The sequence below is a fragment of the Macaca mulatta genome, chromosome 3 (assembly GCF_049350105.2).
Source record: "Macaca mulatta isolate MMU2019108-1 chromosome 3, T2T-MMU8v2.0, whole genome shotgun sequence".
Lineage (NCBI taxonomy): Eukaryota > Metazoa > Chordata > Mammalia > Primates > Cercopithecidae > Macaca > Macaca mulatta.
This window is the reverse complement of record NC_133408.1, coordinates 101,581,815-101,608,544: the sequence shown is the minus strand read 5'-3', so window position 1 is coordinate 101,608,544 and position 26,730 is coordinate 101,581,815. Positions and strand designations below refer to the sequence as shown.

The window sequence follows — 26,730 nt, the reverse complement described above, 5'->3', positions numbered from 1 at the left end:
AGAAATGGAGGAAACACTGACATTAGTATTCATTGATTCTTAAAGAAATCAGAAATGAGAAGCCTAATTGAATCAAAGTCACAAGGATCTGAAACCTCCCTCCCCTGATCTGGTGAAAAAGAGGATATTCTGTGGAAGGTAATATCTTGATCTAAATTCACAATATCATGCAAAACTGTATTTCTATGATCTATGATAATCGTAACTGAACTTGGACTCTAAATTTTCTGACCTACTTCACTACTGACCCTTAGCAGAAGAAAGATGCTTGTTTATAGCTGTTTACAGTTTACACTTCACTGATGCCATTACTACATTTGAACATACTGTAAATTAGTGATGGAATGCAAACTAGCTACTAAATTAATTAATTTGTTAATCTCATTAGCCTAAAGGTAAGAACAACTTCCAGCATTATGTAAGTATTTCAGACTTATCTGAAATACGACAATCTTACCTGTATGTTTTTACAACAGGGGAAAAAAACTCTAAAAACTATAAATAATGTCAAATAAAACATAAATTTCCAAACAACATTGATAACAATTCCATAGGAAAGCTTACATTCAGTGATATTCTTGCCCTTTTCTTCTTAAAGTGTCCTTTCTGGAAATGAACATTATCTATTTCCATACAAGCTTTACTTCATAATATTCAACTCCTAGCCTGTTTTCCCTAGAATAAAGTGAAACTCAGAAAGCTTACAATCTTTAAATTGCATTATTTGGTGGCTTTATTTGTTCAAATAACAAACTTAAAATTATGTTAACTGCAACTAAGAGACTGATTAATTAACAATGAAGTTACAAAATGTATCCTATTATTTCTAAATTAATGTAGTGACAATAGTGGTTAAGAACATGGACTCTAATCATATTCTCTAGGTTAAAATCCTAAATTTGAGCTGGGTGCCGCGGTGTGCACCTGTAATCCCAGCTTCCTGGGAGACTGAGACAGGAAGATCACTTGAGTCCAGGAGTTTGAGGCGATAGGGTGTGATGACTGCACCTGTGAACAGCCACTGCTCTCCAGCCTAGGCACCAAGACAAGACCCTGTTTCTAAAAACAAAGGAAAAAAAAATTCCTAGATCTGCCATTTTCCAACTCTGTGACCTTGAACAAGTCACTTAACCTCTCTGTTCTGTTTTCCTAAAAGTAAAATTAATGGTGCTAATAATAGTGCTTACAGAGTTGTTGCGAGCTAAACAAGTTAACACAGCTAACGTACTTAGACAAAGTGCTTAGAATGGTACCCAGTATATAGTAAATTCTATATACATGTTTGCTGTTATTCCTTAAATCTGTAAAGGGAGCTCAGAAAGGTGCCATTCATATTTAATTTTATCTAATTTTATTTTAAAATACTTAAGAAAAATAATCTATTTTCTGCCATTGAAACTCCCACGACCCTATGTTCTTAACTTTTCCAGAAATTCTACAACAGTAGACTGGATAATAAATATTTCCTAAGGTGAAAGGCCACATAGATTAAAGTTATTTTACTCTCTTTTCCAATTCAATACAACACAATTGTTTTAGTTCTGAGGGCATTCTGGTATTTGGAGCATTTGTCAAATAATGAATCGTAAATTAGATTATAATTGTTATAGTTTCCAGTTATTATTTGTTTGTCTTCAGTTTACTCTGTACCCAAAAGAGGGGGAAGGGATGGCCAAAAAATTCTTATGCAACAGTAGTTGATATAATTGAACACCAACATTACCTTTATCACTTCCATAATAATAGAATACTGTTTTACTGAGAGCACACCACCGTTTCTGCCATTCAAATCCCAGAAAGCTGTGATCTGCAATAAAGAGGGGAAAATGTAAGGCCATTTCCTTACTGTAAAAGAAAAAGTTAATTAATATGATTTCTAAGATTCCTCTGGGCTCTAACATTCTGTGACTAATTTGTATCTTCTTTTCCAAGAGACAAAAAACCAAACAACAACAAACCAACAAAGCCAAAGGGAATAAAGTAAAGTAGCTACGGGGCTGCCATACTTATGGGATCAACAGCATGGCTAACCCAGTTTTCTGACAGGGACAGTTAAAAAGGCATCTGACTATACAATCTTGAGATAATTGATCCATTTGGGTCTCATTTTCTCACCTGTTATAAAAAGAAGGGGGAGGAGCTAACCTAGATTATTTTTGTTACTCTTTCAGTTTTAAAATTCAGCTAAGAAAAGCAAAATGAAATATAAATAGAGGCCCAAAGGGACTACCAGAGAGATAAGCAGAATGGTAATGAAAAGACTGCTTTTCATTTCTCATATTGTAAAACCACCTCCATATTTCATTTCCATTAAATATTGGTGTTGAAAAAGTGAGACCATATGGTCAACTCCCAATTATCACAGCCAATGGAGAGGAACACTGAAATGAATAATAGACAATGGCAGACAAGATGCCAGGCTTGATCTGAACCATGGTGCATGCCAGGTTGGGCACAGGAGAACCTGCTGCTCAGCCCAGTGAGATACTGGTGAGAAATCCCACCTTTGAGAATATAGTCATGGCCTGCAGCTTTCCTTTGAGAGGCAGGAAACAGCTCCTGAATCATTTACAAATAACCAAGGTTGACAACTAAAAATCTGACCTAATGTTTCTTATTAAAAATTATTTAAAGCTAAGAGCTATATTTTGTGGTTTGGATAATGTCATTCAGATTTTCTTACAATCTTAAAACTCTTTAATCACCTAAAACGAATATTGCCTCCACATGTATACTACAAACATGTTCTATCTAAGGATGAAACCATTTTTACATTTTTCATTAGAACCTTAAGTTTACCTTTTCTGCGTTTTTCAAGGTAGCCAGCCTTTAGAACAAAAGGAAGGTCTTGTGCTGCAATCGGAGGAAACTGGACTCCTATGAGAAGTTGGGGAGAGAAAAAAAAAAGCAGTGGGTAATCCATTTCAGGAAAAACAAGTGCCAGATCTCATTAGATTCAGTGTGCTTTTAAACAATTACTGAAATTGTTTAAATCTATTAGCCTTGTTTCATATCCATTCCATAGATTAATCCCCTCTATCCCTCCTAAAAGTCTCAAAAAGTAAAAAAAAAAAAAAAAAAAAAAAAGTTCTGTACTCCTACATCTTAATATATCCTCCCAAAATACAAGACTGAGAAACTATTATAAATAAATGCAATAAATCTCTGAAACAGAGGTTAAGAATTCCTAACAAATCATAGCTTCTTTATATTTATATTGAATTAATTCTTTAAAAATTTCAATACATATTGACTCTTACCTGCATAATCCCTATTCCTACCAAGTAAAACATAAAATGCTTTTCCCCTAGAAGCAAATGCTGAAACTTGTTTCTCTGAGCCCACAGCAAATATTCTCTCTGTTTGTATTCAGAGAAATCTTATGGACATTCCACTGAGTGAGTATGCTTTAGGTTTTTATAGGGCATTTAAGAGTCTAAAACTAGATAGATCTGATAAACCTATTATAAACAAACACTGGATCCCTAAAAAAAGTTTCTAAATCAAGCTAAAGTTAAGTTGATTAGAAATTGTATATTCACAGTCATGGATTATAGGTTACTCAATTTTACAAGTGTTCAATATTTTTATAAACTTCATTAGAAACATAATAGTTATCTGCCCGGTGCAGTGGCTCATGGTTGTAATCCCAGCACTTTGGGAGGCTGAGGCGGGCGGATCACTTGAGGACAGGAGTTCAGGACCAGCCTGGCCAACATAGTGAAACCCTGTCTCTACTAAAACTACAAAAAAAATTAGCCAGGCATGGTGGTGGGTGCCTGTAATCTCAGCTACTTGGGAGCTGAGGCAGGAGAATCACTTGAACCCAGGAGGTGGAGGTTGCAGTGAGCCAAGATCACGCCATTGCAATCTAGCCTGGGCAAAAAAAAAAAAAAAAAAGAAAGAAAGAAAAAAGAAAAGAAAAGAAAAGAAATATAATAGTTATCCTCAGCGTTTTACTAGAACTCTAGCAAGTGAAAACAACCAATCAAAAGAAAGTTTGTATGGAATACATCCAGTGGAAGTGGTTTCAGTACAGCTTAGGATAGAAAATGTGTTTGAGTACAAACATACAATTAGAATGAATAAGATCTAGCATTTGATAGCACAACAGAGTGACTATAGTCAACAATAATTTATTGTATATTTTTAAATAACTAAGTGGCCAGGTGCAATGGCTCATGCCTACAATCCCAGCACTTTCGGAGGCTAAGGAAGGAGAGTCGCTTGAGCCCAGGAGTTTGACACCAGCTTGGGTAACACAGTGAGACCCCTATCTCTACGAAAAATTAAAAAATAGCTGGGTGTAGTGGTATACACGCCTGCAGTCCCAGCCAGTGGAGGAGGGGGGTAGAGGTGGGGAGGAGGGGGGTAGAGGTGGGGAGAAGGGGGTCTGAGGTGGGAGGATACCCCAAGAGGTCAAGGCTGCAGTAAGCCATGATCATGACACTGCGTTCCAGCCTGGGTAATAGAGACAGACCCTGTCTTTAAATAAATAAATAAATAAATAAATAAAATAAAATAAAATAAAATAACTAAACAAATATAATTGGATTCTTTGTAACACAAAGAAAGAATAAATGATTGAGGTGATGGATACCTCATTTATCCTGATGTGATTATCATGCATTGTATGCCTGTATCAAAATATATGATATGCCCCATAAATTTGCCTACTATGTACCCACAAAAATTAAAAATTAAAAAAAAACAGAATGGGTTTGATAGGAAGTTTATTATATACAAACTCATCACATAATTTTACCAGCTTTTTTTTTTTAATATCATGGGGATCACAGTAGTGATAAAGTCATGGATATTTTGTCTTAAGAAATAAAGCTTAAAATTAGAGTACTAATTTCAGCTCCTTGGTGGATCAATTTCACTTAGTAAACACAACACAGTATCATTAAAACATATTTAAAATTGAGCCCTGATTTTGAAATATAAATGAAATTTTAGGGAAAGTGTACATATTTTAATAGCTGTTCAATAAATGTATCCAGTTTATTTTTTTCAAAATAAACTTGGTACATATAAAGGTATAAATTATTTATTACAGTATTTTGCACATAGAACAAAAATTACAAACAGAAACCTTATCCATGTAAACAAGTCCTGGTCAACCACTAAACTAAAGCGGCTAATTGTGGGATGATTTGGTCTCATTAAGGGGTAGTCCCACAACTCTCTCACTTCCGTTGGGCATAATAAATGTTCTTTACATAAGGAATGGATGTTCACAAAATCTTAAGAAGAAAAGTTAAATTATTCTGAAAAGAAATGGGTACCTTTAGCATAGCTTTCAACTCTAAAATATTACTAATCAAAAAGGAGACAGAGAGAGATGGGAAGAAGGGAGGGGGAGAGGAAGTGGGGGAAAAGGAAAAGGAGAAAGGAAATTAGAATTTACTAGCATTCAATATACACATAGCCTGAGTCTTTTGCTTTAAGAAAAATGTTGACTAAATTTCCACCTGATACATCACAATAAAATTTGATGTCATAAGCAATACTTATTCTGAATTCTAAATTCATGTTTCTAATATAAAATCTTTTATTTCTTCCCTGGGGAGTGGAGGCATAATTTTTTTAACTGAAATTTCATTTTTCTAAACCTTTATTGCTGTTTGTCCAATATCCAGGATTTGTTTAATAGCCACGTGAATTCTTTAAAACACAAAAGTACACTAATAGCAATCCCTGTAAATACTTTAGATTTTTAAATTTTCAGAAGAACCATTTGGTTTGTATATCACCATGAGCATACGGACAATACTTTCTGATGGCAGGGATGGAAAATCTGTCATAATATATAAAAAAGTAGTAATTTCCGTTAAAAATATGAATTCTCATATCATTTAGACCTCATATCACTATGCCTACAATGATTAATGCTATTGACATTTAGGAAGATTCAGATTGGTATAAAGAAACAAGACTATAAATATACAGGCATAATGATACATGAAGAAAAAGAAATTAAGGCTAATGTAAGCTTATCTGCCAGGCAACAACAAACAGCTGCCACATGTTTGCCATACACTGCAATTACATTGCCTCACTATGTAACACAGCCAATTATACAACATTCCAGTGAATTCACAATCATATTCTCAGCTTCACTATTAAAATTCAAACCTTGTCCTAAAGAAAAGTTTTGCACTGGGTCTTAGTCCTTTGCACATAGTAGGCATTCAGTAAATGTTAGCTTTTATTAGCTATTATAGTTAAATATTGTTATATGTTACTATAACTGTAACTACTAGTTCAAGTGAATAGATGCTAATATAAATATAAGACTACGTTGCTCAGAGAAAGTTAATCAGAAATGAAAGACAAGAAAAAGCATGATTCGGCAACTATACAAGTTAAGCATTGTAGCTACTTTTAAAGCAGTTCAAAGATTTCCTTTTACTCAAGTGAAAGTGGTTAATGAAAAAATTATATCCTAAGGGGAAAACAAAAATTAACCCATATTCTGGGGACTAGACTATGCTACAGGAGTTTATTACATGGACTTGCTTAAGTGGCCACAAACTTTCAGTACCCGAGAAAGTAAGGTATATACTGAGAAAGACTAGTTTTCTTTTTATAAAATGATTATGTATTTCTTATATGATAATCCTACTTTTCTAAAGCAGCTCAAAATATTAGATGTTAAAATCGACACCCTACAAGGGCAACTAAGCAAGGAATGGGTCTTCTTCCAATGTGCAATTTGAGAATCTGAAGCATTCAAAATGGCAAAAAGGTCACAATGAATTCAAATAAACAAGGATCAAGTGCTGACATTCCCAGCAATTCAGGGAAAAAGGCAATAGTGAAATCCAAATTTCCCTCTAGTTAGGCTGATACTTTATTCATAAGGTAACTGTTTCTAAAAGATAACTCAAGAATTCTAGTATGTGTCTTAAAGCTTTTGCCTTAAAAACAAATGGTGTATATCATAGACATAGTACAGCAAGCTTCAGGTATGGATACTAGAATTTGAAAAGCAGAGAAGAGATACAGAGTATAAAAATAAATAACAAATTACCTTAAAACTAAGGTATTACCCACTCTTGGTGATTTTATTAAACTATTACTTTATCTTTTTTTTCTTGAATCTAGGATGAAAAACATTGGAATGTTTAAATGCCTGTAATATACTTAAGAAATAAGCATTATCTTTTAAAAAGTGTTAACAATTAAAAATAATTATTTCAAAATGAAAAACAGTAGTTACTTCAATTTCAGAGAAAAATATGAAGTCTGTGGTAGGAAGTATCATTTAGCAACATTCCAGGTGTTAGGCTGGTCAGGTCTAAACCCAGTCTTGGCATTAACAGGGTAGACAACTGCATTACTGTATTTAGGACAAAGAAAAGTAGAAAAATGTGTCTAGATCACAGAAGCTTCACTCAGAAGACAAGGCCTAGAACAGCATGCAAGTCCCTTGAGTAGGCAAGGGAATGAGAGTGAGAGAGAGTTAGAGTTGGGGGAGAGAGAGAAAGAGCTAGAGTTGAGGAGAATGGGAGGTCTAATGGTCCTTTCTTTTTTTATTTAGATTTCTCAAATCTAAATGAACAAATGTTGATTCACAATTTTGTCCAGTATTGGGTGCCTCAATACACTATATTCCAGGGTCTTCCCTAACATTGATGTGTCTCCTAATAGACTCTTCCCTGATACATACACACACACACACAAACACACACACACTATATCCCAGTCTAACACCTCTTTAAATGCATTACTTTATCTAAGACAGTATGAGACATCATTATCAAAGTGCAATGATTCAGAGACATTTTCAAAATAGCTATGTTTTTATTATCATTTTTATTTTTTGATATGCAACTTTGGTGATCAATTTAAATGCTAGACTTCTAAGGAATCCAAAGGCTTATTTTTACTATTTTATCATCAATAAATCATCATATTATTGGCTTCATTACACTAATACGTTCACACTTTTTTGGTTGTTTAATCTAGACTTTATGCAAAATTACGACTAGGTTTCTGAGCTTCACCTTTTGCTCCCTTCAATTTTCCCTTTTCTAGTTGGCATTTATATAGTTTTCAACATGAACACCAAGCTTTCACATAGTGTAATTCTTCCTACCACCTATACTCGACTAAAGTTTCCTTTTCCCTTATATTGGAAAAGAAAGGAAAGATACTTTTAAAAAGACTGTTATTATTCATAAGAGTTTTCACTCTGAGTCAAGATATCGGTCCATTTAGTCAAATATTCTGTGTCACCACATGATGTGACTGTTTTCCCTGAACTCCAAAAAGTAAAGAACAAACTTCTCAACCATACAACCATATCTTTTTTCCTGACAATTCATATAAATAAAGCATCTACAAGTTTATCTAAACCTTTTCAAATTCTTCATTTTCACCTAATAGTTGGGATACTGAGTTCCATAAATTGGCCACCTCCTAGGGGGAGACAGTGCTTCCTTTTATCTCTTCTAAACTCATGTAGTAAACTACCAAAAATGCAGCCCAGGTTGTAGGGCAGTGGCATGATTTTGTTACCACAACCTCTGCCTTCTGGGCTCAAGCGATCTTCCCACCTCAACCTCCTGAGTAGCTGGGATTATAGGTGCACAACAGCATGCCTGGCTAATTTTTGTATGTTTTGTAGAGACAAGGTTTCATCATGTTGCCCAGGCTGATCTCAAACTACTGGGATCAAGTGATCTGCCCGCTTTGGCCTCCCAAAGTGCTGGTATTATAGACATGAGCCACCATGCCTGGGCAATAGACCCATTTTTTAAAAAAAGTATTTACCCACTTAATGATTGCTTTATATTTGAAACATGCATTAGGCTTTGATTGTCCAAAAATATTATCTCATTTCATGATGGTGATACTCTCACCTATCCACCAGTGGTTATTTTATTATCTAGATTAGCTTCTCCAATTGAAGTTCATTTTTCTTAAGAAGTGGTAAACAGAATGAAAGTACATTTTCAGGTGCCAGTATGTCATAACACCAATATAATCCCAATGCATTGTAATTTTGTATAAAGGTAGAGAAATGCTTTCTGTTTTGCTTCCACTATCCTTACAGTTGATGTCCACTATCTTAACAACATTTTTGGCTGAAGGGTACATTAGTACTTAGCTTTAGGAAATAGTCCATAAAAAAGCCTCAGTTCCCAGAGCTGTGACTGGCTCAGAATTCATCATTCCACAAGTGCAGTTTAATTACACTTTATAATTATACACATAAACTTACAAGCTATTTTCTCTGTTTCTAGAAATTATGTAATAGATACAAAGATGCAGGGATGCAGACACTTCGTTTCTTTTTCTAACAGGGTTTAAGTATAAAAATTCACTAGCATATCTGCAAAGTAAACAAAGAACCAAAACAAAACAATACTATGCACCAACAGGCCGGGCGCGGTGGCTCAAGCCTGTAATCCCAGCACTTTGGGAGGCCGAGACGGGCGGATCACGCGGTCAGAAGATGGAGACCATCCTGGCTGACACGGTGAAACCCCGTCTCTACTAAAAAATACAAAAAACTAGCCGGGAGAGGTGGCGGGCGCCTGTAGTCCTAGCTACTCTGGAGGCTGAGGCAGGAGAATGGCGTGAACCTGGGAGGCGGAGCTTGCAGTGAGCCGAGATCTGGCCACTGCACTCCAGCCTGGGCGGCAGAGCGAGACTCCGTCTCAAAAAAAAAAAAAAAAGAAAAGAAAAAAAGAAAGAAAGAAAGACTATGCACCAACAAGGAGAGAAACCTACACTTAACTTGGATATAAATATTAAATAAAATGTTTTAGTGGTATGGCACATATCCAGAAGCTTAGCTCTACATTGACACTGACTTCAAAATCCGTGGCAGAGATTAAAGAAGTCTGCAATGTAATCTCAGTTCTAAACTTTTTTTTTTTTAACCTTAAACATGTCACTTAGCCTCTCTGGACTCAATTTCTTCTTTTTAAAACCTAAAAAAAAATAGGTTCAATAATCTCCAAAGCCCTCCCAATTCCAGGACTTCATGAAATATATCCACACTAATATTTTTCTTGTCCTTTCAGTAGCAAATGGCCAAGGTCCAAGATAGATTGAAGTTTCAATTATATCAAATGTGGAAATTGCTCACAACATATTTTTTATAGAACAACTAATAACTTCTTTTACATCTAGCATAGAACTATTTTATGTCATTTAAAAGGTTTAATATTCAGCTAGAACCTTGCCCTGGAATATGTGTGAGAGAAATAAACATATAAATTAAATATTTTTCATATTTGAATAATTCTCCCCTCCACGTGGGAAATTTGGAATTTCAAATCTGTTTATCAGTATTTTTAGTAGCAAAAGGAAGATATTATATATTCAATAAGCATCTCAAACAATAATAACTGCCGTAACTCTAATAGAGGACTAATTGTGTTACTTTAGCATAGTCTTTGCAAAAAGCTTGTTTTCTCATCATAGCACTATTACTTTCTTCAGAAGAGATTCACCAGTGAATACACTAGTACTAGTGATCTCTAAGCCTATTATGACATTTCTTTTAAGAAAAACAAAAACAAAAAAGCTCACACCATGCTTTGACATTAAGATGGTCAACTTTCAATTAGTAGAACCATAGAATTCTCAGGAGGGTTATGCCTTGGGGAAAACGCTTTAAGAACTGACATAGCAGCCTAAGTGACAACGCTGGGGTAAAAGCAGAGGTTACAACTCAAGGGTTTAACATCTGCTAATCTCCTCCCTCCTCTGAAAAGTGGCCATTTTGAAGGCTACCAAGCAAAAACGGAATAACCATGAGGATAATTCAAATTTGCCTTTATTAACTCTAAAGGAGTTAAGAGTGGAAATTTTCACTATGCCTTCAATAGGTCTATTTGGAACCAAAGAAGACAATAACTATTAATATCATAGCTACATGCACGTAAGATATGCTCATGAATATAATCCAAAAGATTAAGCATTTGTTCAGAGTCCAATCAAAGCTTCTATTTTACATCTCTTCCTTCCTCCTCTCCTCCTCCTCCCTTCTGTTCTTCTCTCCTTGCTTTTCCTCCTCTTCCCTCCCCTCCACTCCTCTTTCCCCTCCCTCTCCTCTCTTTTCCTCTCCTTTCCCTTTTTTTCTTCCTTCCTTTCTTGCTGCTACTAATTTTCATAGAAATCTACAAAACTACAAAAAATTCTAATGGCAAGATTCCAGAATAATGAAAAGAAATCTGAAATCAATTGTGTTCATCAACATCCATTAAAATAATGCTCAAAAAGTCACAGATCAATAGTACATGTGAATTATATGATACAGAGTCCAATTATCCTTCTCCATTCATTTAAAACTGCTTCTTTTACTTTAACATACACTTAAGTATACGACCAGAAACTGAACTATCTTATTACATATCTGAAGATTGTTTCTTTAGATAAATCTTTAATATAGAACTTCTGTCCCTTTCTCATAAAAGTAGATGTGAAAAAAATCTCTTTAAGATTTCTGATTTGTTGGTCTAACAATAAACCACTAGTTATCACATTGTTAAAATATATTAACCTTGTTCCTTATAGAATTTTAAAATATGGTTTTTATCTAAAAATTTTAGAGTTATTAATTTGTGGAAAACCTTATAAGACTCTCTCAATTATTTCCAGGGAAGATAGCATATCAATATACTGAATCAATCATTTTAAAATAAGGTTTTACTTTAGAGACAAGACTACTAGTTTATATATTTATAATATAGGGCGCCTTCCGTGTTTTTATATTTTAGTAAAGGTTACTTTTAAATAATAGATTTTTCGATTCCACATAAAAAATTTAAATCAAATTTTACCTTTCACATAAAGTAACTCCTCAGCAAGTCTTTATCTGCCTGTATCTTAGTCATCTACTCTGTAGCAAGTAAAACATTAAATTCTAAAAAATAATAGCCTTCTAAAAAAGTCTATAATACATACTTTGAGAAAATGAGATGCAAGCTTAAAATGGAATACATTTCTCCTTAAGTTAAAAATGTAATTCTAAATATATCAAAATGTTCAGTCTCTAAATATATAAAATTAAATATATACAATTAATTATGAACTGGGTTTTAATTTAATGCATCTCTTTCCACAACAAAAGTGCCCCCAAACTGATACTGCATTTTAGATTCATGTTCAGAACCCTGGATTTACATTCAAATTGCAGGATGGCTACCAGCTCTGTGACTTAGCAAGTTACTCAATTTCATTAAGCTTTAGTTTTCAAATATTTCAATGTAGATAATAGGCGGGCATACTATGGAGAGTTACTGTGGGGATTTAGTAGGATAGCACTTAAGATAACTCTTTAAGAAATGTTATCTCTTATTACTACTAGTATTTTTAAAAGGCAACTCCAATTTGCCACAAGTCCATTGTTACACACACACACACACAAAAGGAGGCTGAAAATATAAACCACTAGAATAAAAACATGAATGTTAAACACCTTTTAACCACATGACTTTCTTTCTGGTTATAGATACTTGGCCAAAAACAAATCTGATGCACAAACAAATATTTGACAAGATTATACATAATAAAGATTAGCATAAATGAAAAGGAACGTTCTTAACTCATATATTAAACAATATTTTACTAGTCTATATTATGTGCCAGGCTCTTTTCTAAACAGTACCCAAAACAGAAAACCAGGAAACATAAACTCAACTTCACTGGAAATTTGTTGAAGGCATCTTAAAAGTCAAACAATTATGTATAAAATTTAAACAATAACAATAATAGGTCCTCGGCTGGGGGCAGTGATTCACACTTGTAATTCTAGCACTTTGGGAGGCTGAGGCAGAAAGATCACTTGAGGCCAGGTGTTCGAGACAGCCTGGGTAACAAGCAACACCGCATCTCTATAAAAAATGTATTAATTACTCAAGCACGGTAACTCACACCTGTAGTCCCAGCTACTCGGAAGGCAGGAGAATCGTTTGAGCCCAGCAGTTCAAGGCTGCTTATGATAGTGCCACTGCACTCCAGCCTGGGTGACAGAGTGAGACCCTGTCTCAAATAATAATAATAATAGGTCCAACTTCTTTCTTCCTTACCTATGCTATCTCTGTATCAAACACAACTGTTTCTATTATCTCCACACTATAAGCTTAAATATGTTTTTTTACAGCACTATCAGTGGCATGATTACAAATATCAGCACTGCAACAGTTAACATTTATTGAGCCTTTACCATGAGTTAGGTAAAGATGATGATACCAGTCATCATCTCATTTCATCATCATATAACCCTAAGAGGTAAGTATTACTAACTCTATATTACCAATCAGAAATCCAGGTCACACACAATAAGTGGAGCCAGGACCTTAAGTCTACTTGCCCAAAAGCTCATTTTCTGAAATGCTATGTTCCACTGCTGATGGAATAAATGAATGCCATCTATAGAAACTATGTCAGACAACATCATTGCATTACTTTTCTATGGCATTAAAGCAATCACTATTATTTAAGATTAGTTCCCTAAGTGTAACATGATATATTTTAATATATCGTCCTTTTTTTTTCTTTTTTTTTTTTTTTGAGATTGAGTCTTGCTCTTTCACCCAGGACTGAGTGCAGTGGCACGTTCTTGGCTTACTGCAACCTCCACCCACCAGGTTCAACGATTTCCCTGCCTCAGCCTCCCAAGTAGCTGGGATTACAGGCACATGCTACCATGCCCAGCTAATTTTTGTATTTTTAGTAGAGATGGGGTTTCACCATGTTGACCAGGCTGGTCTCGAACTCCTGACCTCAGCCGATCCACCCACCTTAGCCTCCCAAAGTGCTAAGATTATAGGCATGAGCCACTGCACATGGCCAATATACCATACATTTAAAATGTGGGGGGGTGTTTCATCTGTAAGATTTTGGGTCAATTTTGCTTCTTAAGAATGTATTTGAAATACTTCCATTTTGGTTTAAAAACATATATACACAAACATGGAAAAAACTAGTAATGGGAAAAATGATGTTTATGGAAGGAAAAGGAGGTTCCTTTTGTATGTAGATTCCTCTAGCAAACTGCATAGAAATAAGAAATGAATATAATTTAGACTGAATTCTTTAGCTTCTTTCCACTCAACTATGCTTTATTTTTACGTAGGCCATAGGACAATTCTTTCATTGATTTACTTACTTTTGCAACAGCTTTATGTTGTGTATTTTGAGGTATAAATTTTAAAAATTATTTTCAAATTATAAGTAACATTTTTATAATTTGTGATATTCTTTAAACTCATTTATTTTTCCTATTCTGTATACAAAAAGTTTAGAGTCATTAATAACATAAGATTATATCTTAAGTATCTGAAATAGGAATATGCAGAGTTATAATGTCTTCTACATTGTACAGTATAATAAAACACGTTTTTGTTTCTGTCTTAAGAAAAATAACAGGTACGCAAACAATTGTCATTCTATTCCCATTTCCCAAAACAACCTTATTATTGAGGGGTGGTTAATATGAATAAATAAATAAGAAAAATAATAAGTGACAAATGTGTAGTTTGAAAACTATCAAACATGAAATTATTTTATGACTAACTTATTAATAGAGGTAAATTGCTGAATTAAGGCTCTCACTCTGTTTCACAGTCCTACTCTGATTATTTGATTACTAAATTGAGCTTGATTACTAAAGCAAATACGTACCCAAACATTCTTAATGCTTTAGTCTTCATAAGTAAATAGTATACCTGTTTCTGTTTAAGAAGGAAACTACCTAATTTTTTATTTAAATCAAGAAGTCTTGGCATTTTCCCTCTTCTGTCATTCAAAGTACCTACTCTGGTTTAAGGTGTTATAAGTATCTTCCTAAAAACACATGTGTATGCAATCTTTCTCCCTCTCTCTTACAGACACAATTTGTCTTCCTTTCACCTAAAACAAGAGGTTTTTCCATAACTCTTTTTTCAATATAGATATGAAATTCATACATTCTTACCTATTATTATTGTTAATTTAGTAATATACTGCTTCCTTCTCCCCCCAAAAAGCATTTCACAGGCATTTGTACGATACATTTGGTGAGGCAAATTAAAAGTAAACAGGAGCTATCAGTGTGTATACACACAGGGTGGGACAGAGGGGGAGGATGGAAGATGGAGAAGAAGGGAAGGGTAAAGAAGGGGAGGAGGCAGACTGACAAAGTAAATACCTGTATAGAAAAATGTTAATGTTAGGGGAATTGGGATGAAAGGTATATGGGAACTCTATGTGTTATTCTTGCAACTTTTCTGTGTCACTATTTCAATGTTTTTTAAAATCAAGGCAAAATTAGAAGTCAGGATGGAACAGAAAACAACTTGGAACCACAAAGTTATTTACACTTGTGAGGAGTGGGCCAAAAATTCACTTATAAGCTTTATAACAACCAACATGAAGCAAGAAATACAATAAATTATATGAGCCATTGCCCATAAGATAAATACAGATCATTGTTCAGGGAAGAAAACACAACTATTTCTGGCTCCTGGTACTGAAATGAGAAAGAAATTTCTCCCATAGTTCTCAATGTCCTCAATAACATTTTTACAGTATATAAAATAAAAGTTTCATAGGACTGTTTTGTGTAACATCGTTCATATTAAGCCAAAAGCTTAATGCCAAAGTGAAATTCAGTAAAAGCAATTCTACAGAGTACAAAACGAGAAGGCCCTAGTATACAGCTAGCTCCCAAAAACTTTGTTAAACTCAAGGATAAGATCATAGAATATCTATAGGAACAGACACCCTGCACAATTTTCAGACAATCATTCCAAAACCCTGTTTGCCTATTAAATCTCAAGAAAAAGCTCCATTCTCTGCACGAAGCTAACACAACTCTTTTATGTTGCTGCTTAAGTCAAGAGCCATATCCTTTAACAACCAGCCAGGCTGGGGGTAAAATTAATACACTTATTTATCAATTTACAAAGTTTAAAGACTTTGCAGGGACATAAACGTGGATGAAGATCATCTTAACACAAAAACAAATCAGCAACTGGCCTATAAAGTTCTAACTCAGTGCCAGGACAATTCTAGCCTGCAAAATTTTAAGCGTATACCTACTTTGTATCCATAAAATGTCCACAGAACAACATGTTACTGAGAATGATAAAATGCTTGAGTCTACTCTTCAGTATGAACTGGTAATCATATGTACACCTAGGTAACTGAAAGGATTATAAAGCATTGTTATCCGTATAACTGAGTAAATTACTAGAGAATTCATACTATAATTTCAATATTAGAACAGTTAATGTGTAGCAGTTTTTCTTCGTACTCTGGAAATAAAAGCATACCACATGCTTAATCCTTTTTCTGATCCCTAATTTCAAAGGGGAATAACTGTCAACAGCCATTTGTGAGACTGGCCAGGAAGACAGACATAGACATTCATGTGGTATTTACAATATCAGGCTAAAATGATGTGCCACAAGTGTGTCTTTTTCACTAGAATTTGAGCAAGGGGATCATAAGGCAGTGTTCTGAAACTTGAGTGTGCATGGAAATCACCAAGGGTACTTCTTTCAAATGTAGAAGTATAATTTTAAACAAAATCATCTATATGGCTCAGAATGGTATATTTAAAAAACCTTGTTTTGTGTATAGGATTTGTAAAATATAGTCTAAGCTAATGTTCACTGCAAAATAAAAAAAATCAATACATAGATAAAACACAGTTCTGCAATCAGTACACACTGAAAACAGAAGGAAAATGCCCGAAATATAAATGATAGTGCAGCTAATGATTTGTATTTATAACTAGCTAAAGTTAAAGGGTCATTAAAATAATTTTGTAAACATTGAATACACCTTTCACAGTAGTCTCGAGAGAGAAAGAGAGGCTGTCATAATAAAACACAGTATTAAGCAGCCAGTTGCTTGCATGTGTTGGTTCATTCATCAGGCAGTTACTGAGCACTCAATATGTACCAGGTACTGTGATGGAGCAACAGGTACAGCTACAGTCCTTGCCTTTGAGAAGCTCATGATTAGGTGCAATTCCCCACTAATAAAGAGATTCAAGAAACCAATGAGGAAAGAGAAAAATGGAGGCAAGATAGCCGTAAGACATGAAGAACAAAGAGGTCATCCTTATATTTATATCCCATCTTAATATCTACTTTCACAACTACTAACACGCCCATTCAGTTCTAAACTTTATAATCACCAACATGAAGAAACATAATAAAAAGGAAGAAAATTGGGACAGAACATATAATATAAAAAGTGCCCATTTAGCTATGAGATTTTAGCATATTTTTAAAAAAGTAAGCCAGACACAGTGGCTCATGCCTGTAATTCCAGCACTTTGGGAGGCTGAGGCAAGTGGATCACTTGAGGTCAGGAGTTTGAAACCAACCTGGCCAAGATGGTGAAACCCCTTCTCCACTGAAAATATAAAAATTAGCAGGGCGTGGTGGTGTATGTCTGCAATCCCAGCTACTCTGGAGGCTGAGGTGGGAGAATTGCTTGAATCTGGAAGGCAGACGTTGCAGCAAGCCAAGATCACACCACTGAACTCCAGTCTGGGCAACACAGTGAGACTCCGTAGCAAAAAAAAAAAAAAATAAAGTATTCAAGATGTGGAAAAAAAAAAACCAACTGACAAATATAGCAACTGATATTTACTATGAGGAGACATCAAAAGGCAATCCATTAATATGTTCACTGTGTGGGCTATCTCACTGCAGGATCTGCCAGAGCTGACATAGCCCAATCGTCCATGGTCTCCTTTTCTCCCAACTAAGAGCTGTCATTACCAGAACAATTTCACCAAGAAATTTTAACTATTTAGTTCAAATTAGAAATGTCAAAATTAAACTTTGAAAAAGAAACTGATGGAATATTGAGCAGAACAAAATGATTGCTAACAACACACAACAACTGATGTAACTTCATGCAAACAACCAGTGCTGTTCAGTCACACTTGAACATCACATCAAGAGCAGTTCAGTGCTCCTTCATTTGCCCTGTAAGGCACTGGAAGTTACCTCAGAGGAGGCTAAGGCAACAAAACGGTCTGAACTCTGAATCTGTAGTTTGCTCATAAATATTTGAAATATACAATGACCTCTTGAAAATATGAAAAAGACTTAAAATCTGAAAGATACACATCCCACTAAAATTCCATATGAATAAATGGCATAACAAGAGTTATTCCAAGTCAATTTAGATATGGTAAGATCTTATGATAAGATATCATATTGCATGTTTCTCTAAGAATTCAGCTGTAATTAATCATGTCTGAATAGATCATGATGTATATTCTCACTGAAAAACAAAATTTACATACATAATGTTTTATCTACCTTAATATTGTTAACAAGTTATTACTTAAATTAATTCAATTAAGTCCCCTTCACCTGGATAGCTTTAAGTCTCACACAAGACTCACAGTTCTAATGTACTTTTAAAAATACAAAAATAATTTTTACAAATTCCTCAGAGGATGTTGAAATATGGAAATTTAAGACTTAGTCCAATTCTTTCTCACCAACCAAAGAAGTCAGGTGTACTACTGTAATTCCATACATGGATAAGAACTGGTACAGTCATGAACTTGTCAAATGATGACTTATTCAAGGTGTATTTATAGGAGAAAACATTTGCACGGATGTCACAATGAACCGCAAATTAATAAGAAAAAAGTGAACAGGTCAATAGAAAAACAGGTAAAGGATATGAACCCAGCAATTCATGGAAAAAGTACAAAGGTTAATAAACATGAAAAGAGATGAGTGTTTATTGATTTGTAGTCTTTCCCCAGCTCTCCCCACCTCCATTAGAATGTAAGTTCCAAAAGCCCAGAGACCACAACTGTCTTCTTCACTGCTGTATCCCTAGGGCCTAGATTAGTGCCTGGGACACAGAAGTGTTTGTTAAATTTGCTGAATGAACAAACAAATGAATAAACCTCACTAAAAACTACTTTGTAACTTACAGGACTGGCAAAAACTGTAAAGATTAAGAATATCAAACAGGGAGGAGGGCAAGAAAAGATGGTACTTGCATCTCTACTCACCCTCTTTTGGGGAGTATAGCTTAATACAGGTTTGTGGATGAAAATTTGACAATACCCTGATAATTCAACTCCCAAGAATCTATCCTACAAATTAAAGTGCTGTTACATGATGGTGTATAAGCCAGAATATTCACTGATATACCATTTGTGACAACAGAAATATGGAAAATGCCCAGCAAGAGGAACAGTATGAAGCCATTCCAAATAATGCTATAGATCTGTGTGCATTAATATGGAAAGATATATATTAATGTAGAAAGATGCCCATGATACTTGGTTGAAAAAACACAAGTGGTATATTAATATATATAGTGATATACTTTTTTTTTTTTTTTTTTAGATGGAGTCTCGCTGTGTCATCCAGGCTGGAGTGCAGTGGTGCAATCTCGGCTCACTGCAACCTCTACCTCCCAGGTTCAAGCGATTCTCCTGCCTCAGCCTCCCGAGTAGCTGGGACTACAGGGACGTGCCAGAATGCCCGGCTAATTTTTTGTATTTTTAATAGAGTTGGGGTTTCACCGCGTTAGCCAGGATGGTCTCAATCTCCTGACCTCGTGATCCGCCCACCTCGGCCTCCCCAAGTGCCGGGATTACAGGCGTGAGCCACCACGCCTGGCATGATATACTACTTTTCCAAATTTAAGAAATATCTGGTTCCATGTTTTTTCTAGCACACATATGTATTCTTACAACTCAGAAAAAATGTCTGGAAGGGCACATAGAACTGTTAGCAGTTCTTACTTCTAGGGAGTGTAGGGAATTTTTTTTTCCTTTTGCAGAGAGGGAACAACTTTGTTATAAGCAGGTATTACACATTTAAAATTTTATATAATATAACTTTTAAAATAAAAAACAAAAAATGGGCTTTTAAGTAATTTAAATCAATTTATATTATTAGACTCATAGCCAGGAAAAATGCCACCCATTAATCTATAAAATTTAATTTAATCAATACAAGTATAGTTTTATAGCACAATGATACAATTTGAAAACAATATTCCCAACATATATGAAGGTACTACTTTGAGAATGTTCACATACCTGGCTATTCTTCAAACAGGCCAAGTCTCATGTACCCACACAAGTTTTCACTCTGCCTGAAATGTGCTCTTCCCTCACCTTTCTCCACTTACCCACTCCTCACTACTATCATTGCCTAGAAAGCTTCAGCTTACCCTTTAAGATACAACTCAACTCACTGAAAAGCTTTCCTGTTGTGACATAAAGAAAACATTTGCAAGACAAATGATTTCTTAAAAAAATTAAAGGAACATATTTTCTCTGATATAGATAATTGTAATTCTTGCTACTAAATTTTTAGAGTAATAAAAAGTTACTTAAATGAAAATAGCCATTAACTTTTAATTACCCAGATATTTCTACATTTTCTAAAAAGCTCCACGTGCTTATAGAAACATACCCAAAGGCTTCAAAACAATTCCTGATCTGAGAAAAATTCAAATGGATTTTTGGACATCCACATGAACTAGACATGTTCTTGTTTAGAAAGCTAGCATTTCTGACAAATTTTCCAAAATGAAACGAATCTAAATTTGTTGATATTACAAAAATAACACAATAATGTATTTTTGCTCTATGTCAACTTACATGTCTTCAAACTGATGTAAAATATGCATAAAATAACTGTGCCGGGCAATAACTAGTATTCCAAATTCCACCTGGGGAAATGAATTTTATGGCTATACTATAAACTTCTAAAATCCTGAAGTTTTAATAGATATGCTGACACAACCTTAACCATAACAGCTCTAGCAACTGCTGCTATAATCAATCTGTCAGTTTCTATAACGGCTATGACAAATCCATTAATATGAATGATGTACACTTCACATAGCGCACTACACAGCAACCACACAAGTTATGTCATCTCCATTCTGAGTGGCAAATCAGTAATCAATATTTGTAAAAGCAGCAGCTAATCCTTTGTAAAATCACTGGTTCAGTGATTGAGGAGTTTGCTCAATCCACACAGTTAATCCCTCTTCATCTGCTTGAGCCCTCTCTTTATCCCTGCCTCTTACAACGCTAGCTATGGCAGATTAATACATTTCCACACGCTAAACATGACCTGACAATTGACACAGGATATTGCTGACAGGATAAGCTCTACAAACACTGGCCTTTTAAAAAGGAAGCTTAAAATTAACATTCAGAAACCCAAAGTTTACAAATAGGCTCACCACTATCCATTCCCAACTCCAGTTATCTGATTTATTGAGCTCACCCTCCTTGGGAAATAGATCCCTATTTTTGGTTCGAACAAGTCTTGTTGATGATTGTAGAATGCTTATTCATAAACCATGTCCTGTTATCCATCCTTAAAATAAAGGTAAATACAAGTTTTCTGGCCAAGAGACCCATTTGTAGAGAACCACTTAAAGAATTCCTATGTGTGAAGTAAAAGTGACAGTACTCAGCTACTTCAAAGTTCTACATTTGAAGAAAATCTCAAAAAAGCATCTTAATGCTTAAAACAAAGCTTTGAGTGAAAAAAAGATGCATTTCCATACTGAAAAGTGATTAACAATACTGTAAGTAAAGTGCTCTGTGATAAAAGGAACATATTTTAAAGATATAAAATAAAAAGTTTAATCATCCTTAACAATTAGATAAAATGACAGATCTTTTTTTAGGAATTACATTAAATTTTACTTAAAGATCCAACATAAATTTCCTTAACAGAGTTATCTCAATTCACATATTCCATGAATCCTTGGAATTCAAACTACTTGAAATTCTAAACTAACTGAAACTATTCAAAAGGAGAGAAAATGCAAATTCATGTCAAAATAATAGTAAAAAATAGGCCTAGAAAGAAAAATTATTTCCTAACACAAGACAGTAAATGAAATTTTTTTAAAGGAAATTGATTTTTTTTTATATAAAGGCAACAAAACTACTTTATATATACAACTTCTGGTTATAGTCATGTTCCCTTATCTATCGATGGGAAATATGTTCCGAGGCCCCCAGTGGATGCCTGAAACTACAGATAGTACCGAACCCTACATATACTATGTTTTTTCCTATACAAATATACCTATGATAAGGTCTGATTTATAAATTAGGCACAGCAAAAGAATAACAATTAATAATAAAATAAAACAATTTTAATAATAATAAAACTATACTGTAATAAAAGTTAAGTGAATGTGGCCTCTCTCAAAATATCTTATTGTACAGTAACTCGCCTGTTTTCGGACCCTGGTTGACTGTGGGCAACTGAAACCACAGAAGCAAAACCTCAGATAAGGGGTGACTACTGTAGTTGTGTCAAATTTAGAGGGAATATCAACCAAGCGATTATATCTTATAGTTTTCATTCCTCCTTGAGAGAAAGAGGAGGCCAGAGGAAGGCCAAAAAGGAACAATATGAAAGGATCAGGAAAGAACTATCTGACCAGAAGCCAAAAGCATATAGAATTTTAGAAAAGGAATGAATCAACAGTCGGTAGTATAAGTTGTTTCAGAAAGGCCAAGAAAGAAAACTACTGGAAATTGTTCACTGAATATGGAAATTAAGAGGATATAGTGATCTTGTTGAGATATCAAGGAAGAGGTAATATGGGCAGAAGGTAGTCTGTAGTAATGAAGGAATGAAATGGGAGAGAGTGGAACAGGGAAAACATAACTGGTCTTTAAAAATAAATCTGTAGTGAAGAGAAGAGAGGAAAGAAAAATCAGAGAGGAAAGCATTTCCAGTTTTCTTTCTAATTCAATTATTTGTAGCAATATTCCCTGTTCCATATCAAGTTACACTTTAATGCAACACAGTCTTCAAAATAACTAAAAGCCAACACTGCAATTAAAAAATTTAATAATTTTAACCTTATATAGGAATAATAAATTTATAATGTTAAAAATGAATAACAGCTTAAAGTGATAACTAGCATTTGAAAATTTAGGCTGACATCTCCAACATGATGCAAGGATATATAGTATGTTGCATCTTTTTAAAATGTAATCTTACAATTTAGTGTCTTTTTCAGATATTAAGCAAAATAATTTGCTAGTTAGTGGAATTTGGTATAAAGAGAATTATATATATGACCAAATCCTACAAGACAACTGGCTCTAATTTGCTTTACTGAAGGAAGCTGAGGCACACAGCAAATAAAAAGACAGCAATACTAGTGCAATATTATAGGTGAGGCCAGACATGGTGGCTCACACCTGTAATTCTAGCACTTTGGGAGGCCGAGGCGGGCAGACTGCCTGAGCTCAGGAGTTTGAGACTAGCCTAGGCAACATGGGAAAAACTCTACCTCTACTAAAAATAGAAAAAATTAGCCGGGCATGGTGGCACACATCTGTAATCCCGGCAACTCCGGAGTCTGAGGCACAAGGATCTCTTGAACCCAGGAGGCAGAGGTTGTAGTGAGCTGAGATTGTGCCATTGCGCTCTAGCCAGGGCGACAGAGTGAGACCTTGTCTCCAATATATATATATAAAATAGGGTGATCTTCCCATGTCAAGAATATGTAGAAGATTAGATAAGTAGAGAAGTTTGCCAGCAGCTAAGAAAAATAAATTTCAAAACTCTTTTGAACCATAAAAATAACTTACAGGCCACAGTCACCAATGCTATTTCATACTATCTTGAAACAGTGACATTTCCCCAGTACATTTAAATTATGATATTGCAAAGTTCAATTTATTCATAGTTTTTTAAAAAAACACATCTATTGCAGCTACTCAGGAGGCTGAGGTAGGAGGACTGCTTGAGCCTAGGAGGTCAAGGCTGCAGTGAGTTGTGAATGTACCACTGCACTCCAGTGTGGGTGACAGACTGAGACCCTGTCTCTAAAAAAATTTAAATTTAAATTTAAATTTAAAAAAATCCACACATCTCTTATACAAACTATGTGCTTACTCATATTTAAATCTTTTTGTTCTATTGCTAGCTGTCTTTGACCTGCCTTTGAATCTTAAGACTCTAGACATACAATTAATGTTCTCTCCCATATAAATACATACACGTGTATGTAAAATGTATATATATGTATGTGTATCATCCACATACACATGCAGTGCTGCCCAATATATCCTAAAGAAGCTAATGCTTGCCTTTTTTTTTTTTTTTTTTTTTTTTGAGACGGAGTCTAGCTCTGTTGCCCAGGCTGGAGTGCAATGGCCGGATCTCAGCTCACTGCAAGCCCCGCCTCCCGGGTTCACGCCATTCTCCTGCCTCAGCCTCCCGAGTAGCTGGGAGTACAGGCGCCCGCCACCTCGCCCGGCTAATTTTTTTTGTATTTTAGTAGAGACGGGGTTTCACCGTGTTAGCCAGGATGGTCTCGATCTCCTGAACTCGTGATCCGCCCGTCTCGGCCTCCCAAAGTGCTGGGATTACAGGCTTGAGCCACCGCGCCCGGCCAATGCTTGCCTTTAAAAAAAATAGTGATACCCGGATGGGAACGGTGGCTCACGCCTGTAATCCTAGCTCTTTGGGAGGCTGAGGCGGGCAGGTCACGAGGTCAGGAGATTGAGACCATCCTGGCTAAGACGGTGAAACCCCATCTCTACTAAAAATACAAAAAAAAAATAGTGATGCCCATAAACAGCTTATGTTTTTCAATACAACTAAAATAATTTCCTAAGAAATAGTAAAAAAGTTTTTAAGGTGAAGGTAACTGAATGATTCAAAGGAAATAAATTTATAACCTCTTTCAAAAATCTTTCAGACTCTTACTTAGACACCCAAGTAACCAAAATCATAAATTTGCAACCCAATTTGCCAGTGTTACATGTATAGCCAGAAAACAAAATACACCCTTACAAGTTCCAGTATGTAACAACATTGGCCTCATTAACAATATATTTTAACTGAACAAACTTGCTAGTCAGGCATTAGTTTTTTCCTTAGGATATAATGAAAAAACAGCATTGTGCATCTCACTGACCAATCGAAGTTTACTTGTTCTGAAGAAAATGTTATCTTCAAGTCTGAGATCTCAGGTTTCTATAAGTATTTTCAATTATATTTTAATAATACAAAATATTTACTTGCTTGAATATAAATAAAAACATTTTTCTTGTGTTTTAGTTACACAGATAAAACCAAAATTACCAAGATTTTCCATATAAGAAAATCTTTAAAAAGGAAAGTAAGTGCTCGCTTTGAAAATGATCTAGTAGCACCATAAATTTCTTTGTAGACTCAGACATAAAAGATATAAAGTCTGAATTTTTTATTCCAAGGGATTCCAAAAATTTACAAAGGCAAAAAAAAATTTATGAAACTCATCCCATTATTATGGCTCAGTGCACCGTATCAGGAGTTTACATGATGTCAATTTATCCATCCCTGATAATGTTAATTTTCATCACTTATTTAAGGTGTTATCTGCCACATTTCTCCACTGTCACGTGACTGTTTTTCACTTTATAGATAATACGTATCTCACAGAGAGATACTTTGAGATGATGTAAAATATCCCATTCTTCAAACTTTCATTAGTTTTAACATCTATAGATTTAGAATTCAAAGATTCTTGCTGGAGTTAATTACAGTCATGCATCACTTAACAACAGGGATACATTCTAAGAAATACATCATTAGGTGATTTTGTCATCGTATAAACATCGTGACATGTACTTACACAAACCTAGATGGTACAGCCTACTACACACCTACGCTATATTACAGCCTATTGCTCCTAGGCTACAAAACCCCTATAGCATGTTACTGTACTGAATACTGTAGGCAACTGTAACACAATGGTAACTACTTGTGTATCTAAACATGGAAAAGGCACAGTAAAAATAAGAGCATTATAAACTTATAAGACCATCATCAGCTATACAATTTGTTGTTGACTGAAAGGTTGTTATGCAGCACATGACTGTTCTTCTATCATCATCTCAAATGGTGATGTTTCCAGCCTTTTTTAAAAAACTAAATGAAGATGTCAAATACTCTTTATATGAGAAAGATGAAAGCTCGACAAAAGATAGCAGTTTGGAAATTCAATAATTTAAAGAGAAATAGCTGATTCTTTCCCAGGTAGTCTGCAAACGACTTGATATGTATGTGTGTAGGAAGGTGTGGGTATATATGTGTGTATATTAATATTTTTGTAACCATCCAGCAACTAGGTACAGTACCTAGTAGTGCATATATTGAGAATAACTATGCAATAAAAAATAGTAAGAACATAGTCATTCTCTACAGAAGAAGAAGAAAACATAGATTAGGAATCAGAAGACTACTCCTGTTGAACCCTAAACTTCGTGTGGGTTCCTAGATGATTCAATCTTTCTAGACTTCACTTATAAAATGAGAGGCATAAACTAATTTTTAAAATACATTGATTTATACAAATATGTTTTTAAAAAATTTACCTTTATTATATAACTTTTTTTCATAATCTCTTCTTTTTTAATCTTTAAGTTTTATTATACTTTAAGTTCTGGGATACACGTGCAGAACGTGCAAGTTTGTTATACAGGTATCCACGTGCCATAGTGATTTGCTGCACCCATCAATCCATCATCCACATCAGGCATTTCTCCTAATGTTATCTAACACAGGGTTTCACTGTGTTACCCAGGATGGTCTCGATCTCCGGACCTCGTGATCTGCCCGCCTCGGCCTTCCAAAGTGCTGGGATTACAGGCCTGAGCCACGGTGCCTGGCTGTGCCACATTTTCTTTATCCAGTCTAACATTGATGGGCATTTGGGTTGGTTCCAACTCTTTCC

The 26,730-nt window shown here is 34.8% G+C and overlaps 1 protein-coding gene across 3 annotated transcripts in view; it reads right to left on the bottom strand.

Moving 5' to 3' along the window:
* Positions 1-26,730, bottom strand: part of SKAP2 (src kinase associated phosphoprotein 2) — a 199,452-nt gene that overhangs the window by 68,193 nt on the left and 104,529 nt on the right. For all 3 annotated transcript variants that reach the window (NM_001257598.1, XM_015133800.3, XM_028844864.2), the window contains 2 exon segments: positions 1,724-1,807; positions 2,800-2,877. In NM_001257598.1, the coding sequence (NP_001244527.1) occupies positions 1,724-1,807; positions 2,800-2,877 (162 nt within the window).